General features: G+C 37.7%; 1 protein-coding gene across 4 annotated transcripts in view; it reads left to right on the top strand.

Annotated features, from left to right (window-relative positions):
- Window positions 1–12608, top strand: part of ARID5B (AT-rich interaction domain 5B) — a 244060-nt gene that overhangs the window by 200652 nt on the left and 30800 nt on the right. For all 4 annotated transcript variants that reach the window (XM_072995169.2, XM_020793194.3, XM_078390908.1 and 1 more), the window contains one exon: window positions 9050–9147. In XM_072995169.2, coding sequence (XP_072851270.2) covers window positions 9050–9147 — 98 coding nt within the window. The remainder of the gene's footprint in view (window positions 1–9049; window positions 9148–12608) is intronic.

The following is a 12608-nucleotide window of genomic DNA, read 5'->3' as shown; positions in this document are numbered from 1 at the left end:
TAGTGGCTGTAATCCTGTTAACAGTTATGCAAATGGTATAACTTTTTAAGCCTATTCCAATAAATTAAGAAATCGCTGTAGAAATTATGTGTTGCATACTGAGTCAAATGTCTTAATGTGCAACAGGCAATGCCTACAGAGATTTCTTAACTTCTGGCAATTCAGTCTAAAAGTTACACTAATTGCATAACTGTGCAACAGCATTTCGGGCAGTGGGTGCTACTAAAAGTAAAAGCAGCTGTTGCGTTGGATAAATTGAAATCTGGCAGAAGATCTGTACTGAGCAAGCAAGATCAACAGAGAATGCTCTACTCCTGCTCCACACCAATATCAAGAAGGTTATTATCTAGTATAATATTAGTAGATTCTTCCTCTCCCCAAATTCCTGTTTGAGGAATTCCCTCCCCAGCTATACATGTAGGAATTTAACCTTGTTAGAATTTAGGAGGAAAACTAAATTAGACCTTTTTTGTTTTGGAAAGCCAATAAAGTTTAGTTTTCTGTTTGGCTTTAAAATGCAAGTCTATCAACTACTGTAATTGTACTTGTTTGCTAGATTTTTCTATCTTTTGTTGTATTTTAAATTGTGTTTCCATAAGAAAATATTATATTTTGAAAAAGAAGTGCTTTTGACTGAGCAGGAATCTCCACCTTCTCTTTTTTTGTTTTAGGCAAAATTTGATCCATGACTGGAATCCTATTGGTGTTCACACAAGGTCTGCATAACTTGGCAGCGGCTAGGACATACATTATCTCAGTTGCTTGCCTAGTCATGTGCCTGGAACCTTGTCAGTTAGCTGCAGTTAGCCACAGGAAGTTGCACAAATCTTGGGCTAACACCAGTGGGATTCTAGCCAATGTTTCTGAGCAAGCAATCTCATAGCTCATAGTTACACAGCCAGTCCCAGGTTTGTTTTGGATGTAGTGAGAGTGCTCTTGTGAAAAATTAACATCCTTACAGATCAGTCCTGAAAATATTCATTTGGATTTATGTCCCACTGATAGAACTCACTCCTAAGGAGGGCTATTTAGTATTGCCTTCCACAGGTATCTATACTGAGGGGAAGAGGGGCAAACCTGTGATTGTGTTTCTTTTAATTTTATATTAAAGACAGGTGGCAAGTGAATAAGAATGTGGTTGTTCCTATAAATATCCCAACAGGAAAGACAGGTAATGGGCTGCTAAGTAGGGCCTGTAATTTTTAAGATTAAAACAGGAGAAGCTTTTACAAACCCACAATAGAAGTTTCCAAAGATTGCATGTCTAACCTTTTACTATCAGAAAGATGATTTAGTGCACTGCCAAAAAAGAGAAGTATATTTAAAAAAGAATTTTTAAAATAATTAAAATGTGTAGTACAAATGTGTCTTAAATCTAATAAATAAATAAATGAATATATATATATATATATATATATATATATATATATATATATATATATATATATATATATGTATGTATGTATGTATGTGTGTGTATATATATATATATATATATATATATATATATATATATATATATATATATATATATATATGTATGTATGTATGTATGTATGTATAGGAAAGTAAATAAATAATGGAACACACTATGCTTTGTAATCACAGTATCTTTAAAGTGATGGAAATAGTAATAATTTACCTACAAATAGCTATGACTAAAATTTGTCAGCTCCCTATAGTAATTATAAAAAACTACAATGTGACATTGAAAATAAAATGATTGTTACTACCGAACTATATCAACAGTTATGCTTAGAAAAATACACATAGATTGGATTTCTTATGCATGCAACCTTAGTTGCTAAGCAATTGATTTTATGGGCTTAGAAATTGAACTTTCCACTCAGTATTGATGACTGGGCATCCCAGGAGTGTTGAGTGTTTATATAAAGGAATATCTTATATAAATGTAATGACATCTGGGATATCATTTCGCAGTCCTTTAATGATGGTCATGTTGTCCCAAAGCAACTCCTTCTCACTCCTGCTCAATTAACATAAACTCCCCCCCCCTCACCTTTCCCTGCTTATGTTCTTATTTTCCTGGATTGTCAGAGTAAATTTACAGAATTCACAAAAATGCTGCGAACTCATGGAAATCAGGTACCTTCTTTTCTTTTTTTATACAAAAAACAAACAAATGTGTTTGTTTTTTGCTGTAAGGAAGAAAAGTAGAGATATTCAATTTGCACTTAAATTTAGATAATTATTTATATTATCCATGTGGTAATTACCATTGTTGCACTGTTACCTGCCTGTGTGAAGCTGCTTATTACCAGATGTCCTATAAAAAAACATAGTCCATGACGATGGATTTATTGTCCCAGAGAGGGCAGTTGTTCAGCTGTGGTGGCCAAGCTGAAGACTGAGGATACCATCAGAAGTTGGCTTCTTCCAATCAAGCATTGAATACTGTTTAATCTGAATATGGAAACTCATTCTTTAATGAATGAGTGAGTGAGTGAGTGACAGTCCTGAGAGAAGAGTAAAATACTGGCAGTGTATTAGCTATCTTCAGTCTAATATCTGTTCTTCTGTGTACATACTGGAAAATCCAAATGTAGCAAAATCTCTCTCTCTCTCTTTTTCCTGGTGACTCAAAATAGATGGATTAGTTGCTCTGAGTTCATATTAAATCAGTATTCTGACAGTAATGTTTTTATGCTGGAGATTATTATTCCTTTATACTTGGTTCCAAATACAGATTTAGGGCATCCGTCATTTTTAAGAAAGTGTATATGTACTGATGCCATAATATCTAAAATATTCTACTTGTCTCCAAAATTGACATTCTAAGTTGAGTTTGCTACATAATTGGTCTCTGTTTCAGATTCTGCCTTAATTGTTTGGCCTTTTTTTGTATACTATTAAGTCATATTTGCTTTTTGGCTGAATGCCTTTTAGTTGAGCTACACAGCTCAGTGGTTCCCAAAGCAAAAGCAAAACATGCTGTTTATATACCGCCCAATAGCATTTAAAGCGCTCTCTGGGCGGTTTACAAGTTATTTATGCAGGCTACACATTCTCCCCCCACCCCAAGCTGAGTACTCATTTTGCTGACCTTGGAAGGATAAAAGGCTGAGTCAGCCTTGAACCGACTACCTGGGATTCAATCCCAAGTTGTGAGTACAGTTTTGGCTGTAGTGCAGCAGTTTAATCACTGCGCCATGAGGTTCGAACCTCTAGATCCCCATTTGTTGTTGCACAACAGGTCAGCGGAGACCACTAAGTCCAATTTTATGGGGTAATGAACCCAGTCCAAACATGAAAGGAGCTATCCAGTGTTCTGGACCTATTGTGGGGGGGGATAGATTGAAGCTCGTTTGATAGGTCCTATAAAGGTAAAACTAAAACTTAGAGGATGTATCAGCCTCTTCTGCTCCAAATCCCAGAATCCCTTGCTACTGGCCATGCTGGCTAAGACTTTTAGGAGTTGGTGAAACAGCATCTGAAAGCTCAAGACTGGGAAACAGTCTTACAATAAGATTAGCTTGTGCAGAGAGTTGAAGTGTAGCTTGTACATAAGAACTGTCTGACTGGAACAAATCATGGTCTCTGTATTCTAGCCTACTGTTTCCCAAAGCAGACCTCAACATGCCCCCAGAAATTCACAACCAGGTCATGCATGTTTCCCTGGTGTTTGTTCCCATATCTGAAACTCAGAGGGTACACTGCTTCTGAGTGTGGAATTTCTGTTTAGGTTGCAGTTAATTGACTGCACAGACACAAAAGTGCTCTACAGTGGACCCTCTACTTACAGAATTAATCCGTATTGGAACGGTGGCTGCAAGTCGAAAAGTCTGTAAGTCAAATCTCCATTGACCTACAATGCACTGAAAACTGATTAATCCCATAACTGGCAGTTTTTATTCTATTTTTGTTCCATTTTGGTTTTTTTCTGGTCTGTAAGTCAATTCTCCGGCTGCAAGTCGAATCTAAATTTTGCGGCCAGAGAAGTCTGTAACTCGAAAAGTCTGTAAGTCGAGCCGTCTGTAAGTCGAGGGTCCACTGTATTCTGTTCTGAATTTAATTCTCTTAGATTACTAAGAATGACCTGTGACAGAATAGCACATAGTGTGTGGGGTAGGTGGGTGGGTGAGTGAGATGCTTGACCAAAAAAAGCCAATGATTCTTAATGATTGAGAATATGCTTGTTAACAGGAGCAGGATCTTCTCTTCTGTCGAAGTGTAACTGATCAGAGCTAGGGTTTTGATTCATTCATTCAATCAATCATTTGGTAACTCCTTCTTCCATTCAATTCAATGTGGTGCACTTGATTATTTCTCCTCTCCACTTTCCTGTGCAGTAGGTTTGACAGAGAGAGGCAGCTAGCCCAGGGCTGTCTAGTGACTTTTAAGGTTTTGTGTGGATTTAAAGCTAGATTGGCTAAAATGAGGTAGACTGGAAATAGCAGTCTAGAGTTGGATGCTGGGCCAGCATTTTAACTGCTTGCTGCAGGGTTCCACTGAAATAAATGCAAGTCTTGTGGAGAGAAATAAAATCTTAAATTGCTGCCATGTGGACTGACTAGGCAAAGACACATCCTCTCTTCATACAGCAATCCCTCCTTCTTTCTTTCCTTTTCTGACTCCAGAAGATGTGATTGAGTTAAAGCTTTAAACCGATTGAAGCAGGTTGTGTTATCTTGTTAGATGGTAACATTTGTGCAGAATGTTTTTGCATAAATTTTGGACCATCAAGACAATGATGCTAGTCAAATAATGGCTTTATGAGCTCCTACATGATTGAAACATCCCTATATTTTCCTGATCCCAGACGCCTTGGCTTAGCAGAAGCAGGATACTCTTCCCACCTCCAGATCAGACCACTTCCAGGTCTCTCATTCCTGTCTTCTTAGCCTGTTTTCTCCTCGGAGAGAAAGAAATGAGGGAAGTAGAAGCATTTCAAATATGCAGCAAGACATACTTTACTTCACCTCAGCTGAGCTGTAGAGTTCACGAAGGGGGTGAGGTTAGGCAGGGTCTGAGTAAATGCCTTTCTTTGTGGGTGAAGGTCTAACTGTCTTCCTGTCAATCTCTCTCTCTCTCTCTCTCTCTCTCTCTCTCTCTCTCTCTCTCTCTCTCTATCTATCTATCTATCTACCTATCTATCTATCTATCTATCTATCTATCTATCTATCTATCTATCTATCTATCTATCTATCTATCTATCTATCTATCTATCTATCTATCTATCTATCTATCTGAATTCACACTTTCACCCTTGGTTCTGCCTGTCCTGCCTGGCTCTACCAACCATTGGCAGAATGCCTTCTGCCCCACCAGCCAACAATAAGCAGCAGCCACCACTGAGCAAACCAAGTCCCTGTTGGGTTCTGTACATGGGTGGCGTGTTATATTTGACTCCATTTGGCAAGCCGAGCGGGGAATATACTGTACTGGAACAGCTGTGAAACAATCCTCTACAAATGTCTATGCCCATTATGTAATATTGTTAAATTACATGCTAAGAAAAACTGGAGGGAGGGGCTGGTTTTGATCAACACCAGCCAAGAGAAGATGCAGTATTGATTTGAGCAATGTTAAATATGAATGGGTTATGTTCTAAATATGATGGAGGCAGTGATTTCTGAACTTTCCATCAACTAGTACTTTGTTCATATCCTTTAAGAAGATAATTACAATGACATCAGCTTTTAGTCCTTTTTTTAAAAAAAATTAAATAAGACATAGCATCAAGACTTCCAGGAACTGGGTATTTCAGCACCACGTCAGCATAACTTAGCACAATCACAGTGGTGAATAAGTAATGCTGTCTATTGATTTCAGAGCAGGCGTGATTGCCAAAACTAAATTGAATTTGAAATTGAAAATAAGTGTTCTGTTAAACATTTCCACACCTTAAAGATTAACATTAACAGACAGAGAGAAATGTGTCTGTTCTGATATAAGTGTTCATTGATAGTGGGCTTATTCAGTTTTAATTGAGGGAGTAAATGAGCACAATCAAACAGCACATTTTTACCTTGGTCTTCAAAATCAGCAACCTTTGGCACAGAATCGATAAATTATTATTGGCTTTTACCGCACTTCATCTCTGAACTACAGTGGACTTAAATGACTAATATCCCACAACTATTTCAAGAGTTGTTTTCACCTCCAGTGATAATCAAAATGTAATGTTTTCTTTCCATTCCTTTGTTTTTAATATGGCAGCATGGGCATACTGTCAGTCTTTCAGAGTCTTTCTTATTTAGAGATATAAAAGAAATTCAAGACATTCTAGGAACCTTGTAACTATGTGCAAGGGTTCTTGGTGCTGGTTTTGGTGATGGAAGAGTGGAGGAAGAGCCCAAGCTGTGTGTGCTCTTTTAAGCCACCAGGCAGATGAAGCCAAAAGAGAGAAGGGGAAAGCAAGAGAAGCCCCTCTAGGAAATAGCTAAGTGGCAAGTTGCAGAGCCAGAGCGGGGTGGATCAACCCAAGCAAAAGAAAGTATCAGAGGAGAAAAGTACTCTACACATAGGCATAAGATGGTATACAGCAAGGATGCAGGTATGTGTGCCTCTCCACAACATATCAAGACTACATCACCTCCCACTACTGACCATCATGACTAATGCTAATTGGAACTGTATCACAGTTATATCTAGCGAAATAAATACTATATTCCCCATCCTCAGGTATGCACAATTCCTGTTCCATTCATTGGAAGGAACAGCTTACTACATGCAGAGGGATGGGTGCAAAGCTGCCGCCGCCTCTGAATGCAAGAAGCAGCCCACTTGTATTGCAACATGATTATGGACATAGAAACATGTACAAGGTTATGGTTGCATCAGATAAAATCTCAGTGGCTTTCATGGACTAAAGGAAAGAAAACGCCATCACCCTTCAGTTTCTATAGCTTACACATAGCAATTGAAGATTATTAGACTCCCCTTTCTGTATATGTGTGTTAACTGTTGGCTTGGTCGTGGCAACAAACTTGCTGCCTCCACTTCTCTACTTAGCACACTTGTCCCTAAGACATATGAGGAAAACAAACTCTCATGTATCTCCTTTCTTCTTAGTCCATTTTAAGTCATCACAGTTCTGTCTCATGCCAGTAGCATCAAGTACAGAAGATTGCAGGCAGTGGTTTGGGACACATCTAAACCAAGACAGCAATATTGTTATGCTGATAGACACAGACATCCGCGGTCAGGTGACTAGAGTAGTAGGAAGTTCTAGAACCCTTTCTGATGTTATTCCTATTTCTGCATGGTGCAATGTGGGGTATATGTACACACACATAGCCATGTTGTGTGAGCTTTACCACATAGAAAGGAAAGCAATTGGGACTTAATATTGCTTCCATATGTTAGAAATATAATAGGCTTTTCTGTGACTTGAATAGTTATTCAGTGAACCCAACATCTCTACAGCTTGTCATTCATTGAAACTGGATGTATTGTACATGCAGTATTTTCAGTAGGAGTAAGAACACCTGGCTTTCTGTATATTTGGACTTTCATCTCCTGGACAATCCAGGCAGCATGGCTAATAGTAAGAGATTGTGGAAGTTGTAGCTGAAATATCTAGAGCAGTGGTTCCCAACCTCAAATAACCCAAGTATTCTTGGGCTGCAAATCCCAAAAAATTCCAGCAAGCACAGCTAGTGGTGAAGGCTTCTGGGAGTTGCAGTCCAAGAATGACTGGGTTACCCAAGGTTAGAAACCGCTGATCTAGAGAGGGCTAAACATTTCTCCCTCCAGTCTATAGACATACAGTTGCTCTTTCAAGTTTTTTTTTTTGGGGGGGGGAATCACAAAGCTTTGAAGATAAATTGTAATCACATATTTAATTTTCCCACATATAAGATGGTTTTATCAAAGTTTGAGGTATTTCATGATAGAAATGAACAAATAGGCATTTTGATTAAGCTGCAGCTAGAAGTAGGTGGTGGTTATGTCTAATGAGAACAAAACAAATATATGCTTCAAGGCTGTTTCTGTGAAATTATGACATTACGAAATAACATGTTTTTTACTTTTGAAGCCTGATTTCTGCAAATGATGGATTTCATCTTTATGTAGAGGAGGAAAGACACCATTTACCCTATAATATTTAAGTAGCTCATTCATCTCCTCTTTTTTAGATTAAAATTACAGGTCCCCAAATTGTAAGTTTTGATTTTGTTTTCTCTTGATTGCTGCCTTTGGCTCCTTAGTAAATGCCATTGGCAGCCTTGTAGGTAATGGTGACAAAGCCTGCAGGCCTGAATATATGAAGTATATGACACCATTCCACAAAAAATGACAGAATTTGCCCACAATTTGGAAAAAAAAACCTTTTGTACAATTTTCTAAGAAACCCATTCCTTTTTGTACAAATCCCATGAACTGGTCTTGTACAAAACCTGCTCCCCCAAATTGCAATATGCAACTTGGTACTTTTTAAGTTATTTATTTTCTTTTGTTTAGCCAGATATAGGACATAGCTCATATATCAACCTTGGGGAGTATTGGATTTCATTACATTTTGATCTATATATTTTATTGACATAGACTGCTAAAAATAAACATCTTATACCATATACACTTACAGAGATAATGTTTATGTTTGGATTGAGGGAGCTGTGATGGTTTAAGAGTTTGCAATGGGTTCATTTCCACAAACTCAGTTAAAATAACTATATAATCATTATTTCTGTTTAGTTTGAGATTCATTTTCATAATTTACCACGGGATTTGTCTGCATACATTTTGATAGTTAATGGCCCTCAATTGATTGAAGCGCCTTTTCATGAAATTGCACATACAAAATAGAAAATTGCTTGATAATGAGACAGCAGTAAAATCCAATTGTACCAATATATGTGTGTATATATGTGTGTGTGTGTGTGTGAAACAACTGTGTAAAATGTCATCTTTTGCTTTAAAATAAGCCATAGCTACAACATTGAGGCAGTAGCTTTACCACTGCTTTGTATCACATACTGTTCTAAATGTCTCTTGTATACAGTTGTTTCTGTGAACTCAAACACTGCATACACACAAAATCTGTAAAGATGCAAGATTAAATTTCTCATTGCCGCTTTTGCAGATAACAGCCCGTCGACAATGGAAACATATTTATGATGAATTAGGTGGTAACCCTGGAAGCACAAGTGCAGCTACATGTACTCGTAGACATTATGAAAGGTAAGATAACAAATATGAGATGTTTATTTAATAAAGGAGAGAAATTAATTTGGAGGGCCTTCAAAGCCTTTTGTAAAGATTTGGGAGCAGTGGGGAAGTGAGAAGGCCTGTTTCAAAGGCGCTGTAAATATTCCATTACCAGTTTAGACCTATAATATTCTGTAATTGTAAACCTGTGTGTGTGTATGCCTCCAGCAGCAAAGGAAATAGGCAAGCCTCTGATTCATTTCTCCTTCGTACTTCCATTTTACCAAAGCTTTTCTAGTGTAGAAGCTGTGGCAAATGAGGAAAAACAGTATGCTTCTTTGAGAATAGAAAAATGGAAGGTAACTGGTTGGGCTGTTTGTTGTGTTTTAAAATCCTTCTGCAAATAAAACAATGTCAAGGCATCCTCAGATTAATGAAATGTTCCCATTATAAGTAAGGCGGGTGGAGAACCCGTTTTTTTTCCTTGTATTGTTTCAACAATCTCTCTTCTCCTCTTTTTCCTGCAGCTGACAACCATCTATCTTTCTAAAGTGCAACAGGCATGCTGTTTTATAAGCATTGATTTTTGTACCCAGAGTTAATAATAGTTTCCAAAGCTTGAGTATCCAGCGTACATCAGATAACATGATATGGCTGTGATGCTTCCTTAAAAGAATTTGGTGAAAATATGGCCATTAATAAAATATGTGTGCTTTCAGGCTCTGAAAATGAGCAATATGATCTCATGCTCCAGATCACTAACTAGTTGCCTGTAGGGGCCAAGGAAGTGTTTGTTTATCGCCATCTTACATAGCTGCACGGTTTTTTTTTTTACATACAAAGGACATATGTGCCTTTCTTAAAGTGTTTGCTCTCAGCCACACTGAGAGAAACAAGCTAACAAATTACTTAAGAGGAAAAGTTGTAACTTTACATTTCAGAGTGTTAATCTGATTTGTATAGCTGATAGATGTGTGGATGGAGAGATAAACCAGTTTTATGTCATGTTCCAGCATAGCTAAGAAATGAGGGTTAGAGTGGAATGGTATGGAGGTACTTTTCAGGGTCAGAGTGCACAATTGCTGGATAGCTCAGTGGTTTAGATATCTGGCTACAGAGCCAGAGTTTGGGTTTCCACCCTGTGCTTCCTTGTCAGGGACTAGTACTTAGTGATCCGTAGGGTCCCTTCCAGCTCTGCAGTTCTAAGACTATTATTGCCATTGTTTGGTAAGCATGCTTTCTTTAAAAACTAGCCACTTAACTTAAAACAAAACAATTGACGTACCTTTCTGAGAAAATGGTAGCAAAAGGTGTTTTGGGCAAAACACCAGTACAGAGAGGAAATAGTTCAAATGCCCTTTGTCTTTGCCTACCGTGCTCCTAATTTGATTAGAACCTCTTGTGGCTGCTGCTGCTTCTATAAGAAATAAAGTGATTAGTGAATCCCATTTTATTGAAAAATGTGCCTGGGCCCTCAGTGCTCATTAGCTGTTGCATTTGGTAGAAAGGGAGTAAAATGTTCATTGGTCTGAATATTCTAGGCTTCCCTCTGTCCCCATAGTAGGCAATTAGTGAGGCATAAGATTTCCCCCACTGAGCTAAAATACCATTGTGTGGCAGCCATATTTGAAAATCTTTCTCTGCACTTTAAAGAGTCAGTGAAGGCTGATGGAATGTATTCATTCTTGCTTGCTTGTTTTTGAATGAACAAATAGGTGCCTCCTTGAGGATTACATTTGGTTAAAATCAGCTTGAGGATTACATTTGTTTAAAATCAACCCAAACCAAACCTGATGAACAGATGTGCAGAACAGAATAGATTATGGATTTTTCAGTTCTTTGAATGTTGTGATGCAGTTTTCAGCTGAGATGCGAAGTCTGAATTCACATAAAAATGCTTATTTTAGGATTAAAATTGTTCAGAAAGGTATACCTTAAGAGAAAATACATTCTGAAGCAAGTGTTTTGAGAGAAAATAATGACTTTAAATACTAATTTATTCTTTTGTTTTGTGGAAATTAAAATAATTCACAGTTTAATGCAGAAATGGGACAGAATGAATTCAAGAAAGAGCCCATGTGACACTGACAAGATCTAGAAATAGAATGATATTTCCATCTCCCAAGTTTTCTGCGTTGGAAAATCCGTCTCTCTCTCTCTCTCTCTCTCTCTCTCTCTCTCTCTCTCTCTCTCTCTCTTTTTTTTTTTTTTTTGCATTTTATGGTTCTTTGATGCCACTCATGTTTCTGCTTACCTACAGGAGCCATCCTGCCATTTTACCAGGTTTTCCTAAGGGGATGGCAATACAAGCTGTAGTTTGCCACCTTCTTTAAACAACACGGGGTGGAATTTGTAGATGATACTGTGTTTAAATTTTGAAAGGAAAAACGTGAAACAAATTGTTACTCTTTTCTTCTTAACTAGGTACAACCCTTGGCTTGAAAGTAGCTGGGTGTTTTCAATAAGCTTTCCCTGATGTCACCAGATGGCATTTTGCAAATATTGTAGTGTTTAATCAATTTGGGGAGCTCCCTTCTTAAGCTTTAGAAAAATAATGAAATTTTATTGAACAAAATTGACAGATGTCTTACCTAACAATCATTGGCATTGAAACAAGTGCTAGCAATAGATTAGTAGTTAACATAAATCTCTGAACATTCAAGGCACCGGTTGCTAATCAGTTGAACTAAGAAGGAAAGTTGACTCACGCATGTTTCCCTGTACATTGAGCCTCATACTTCTTCTCTGTTGCCTTTAAAATGGATCATGAGTATCAGGACTAGAAATATCTTCTGCAGAATTGGTTTTAGCAAGTAAAAACATTGAAAATGATCATATAAAAATGACAGCATTGGGCTACAGTGAAGCTTCTTTAATCTAGCAATCTCCATATGTGTGAAACAACAGCTCCCCACCCCACCCATCCAAGTAGTCTCTCCAAAGCTGCCAAGGAATGGAGGGGGAGTGACCAGCAGTCAGACACATCAGTGGATCTCCAGCATGGGGAAGCCTGGATGTGGACAATTTGATGACAAAAAAAGCTTTTCTCCCTGCTAGCAAGCTTTTAAATAATTCTAAAATTTCCAAATTGTTAAAACCCCTTGAATTATTGAGGCAGTGCTCTCCACCTCTGATAAAAAAGGAATGGTGACATAGGATTTGTAAGCACTATTGACATGTTCATTTTCTTTATTGTAGATGGCACATTTCCACTAAGCATTTTCATTTTTAAAACAAGGCAGTGTTGCCGGTGGTTTTGCTAAGTGTTATTTTGGATATGCATTATAGGCTTTCTTTTCCCTTTTTAATGAGCACAATAATGTGAGCCCAGGTTGCTTTGAGTTGAATCAATGTATGCTTTTATTTAAAGTGTGGCAGCAATCGTATAATGTCCATGAATGCATTATTGTCGCTGTAGGGCTGACTGGTCTGAACCTGCCTCTCTGATTGGTTTAAATGAAATCAGTCCAAGCACTTCATAAAAATGTCTTTGT

The sequence above is a fragment of the Pogona vitticeps genome, chromosome 3 (genome assembly GCF_051106095.1).
Source record: "Pogona vitticeps strain Pit_001003342236 chromosome 3, PviZW2.1, whole genome shotgun sequence".
Classification (NCBI taxonomy): domain Eukaryota; kingdom Metazoa; phylum Chordata; class Lepidosauria; order Squamata; family Agamidae; genus Pogona; species Pogona vitticeps.
This window is presented reverse-complemented; position numbering and strand designations above follow the sequence as displayed.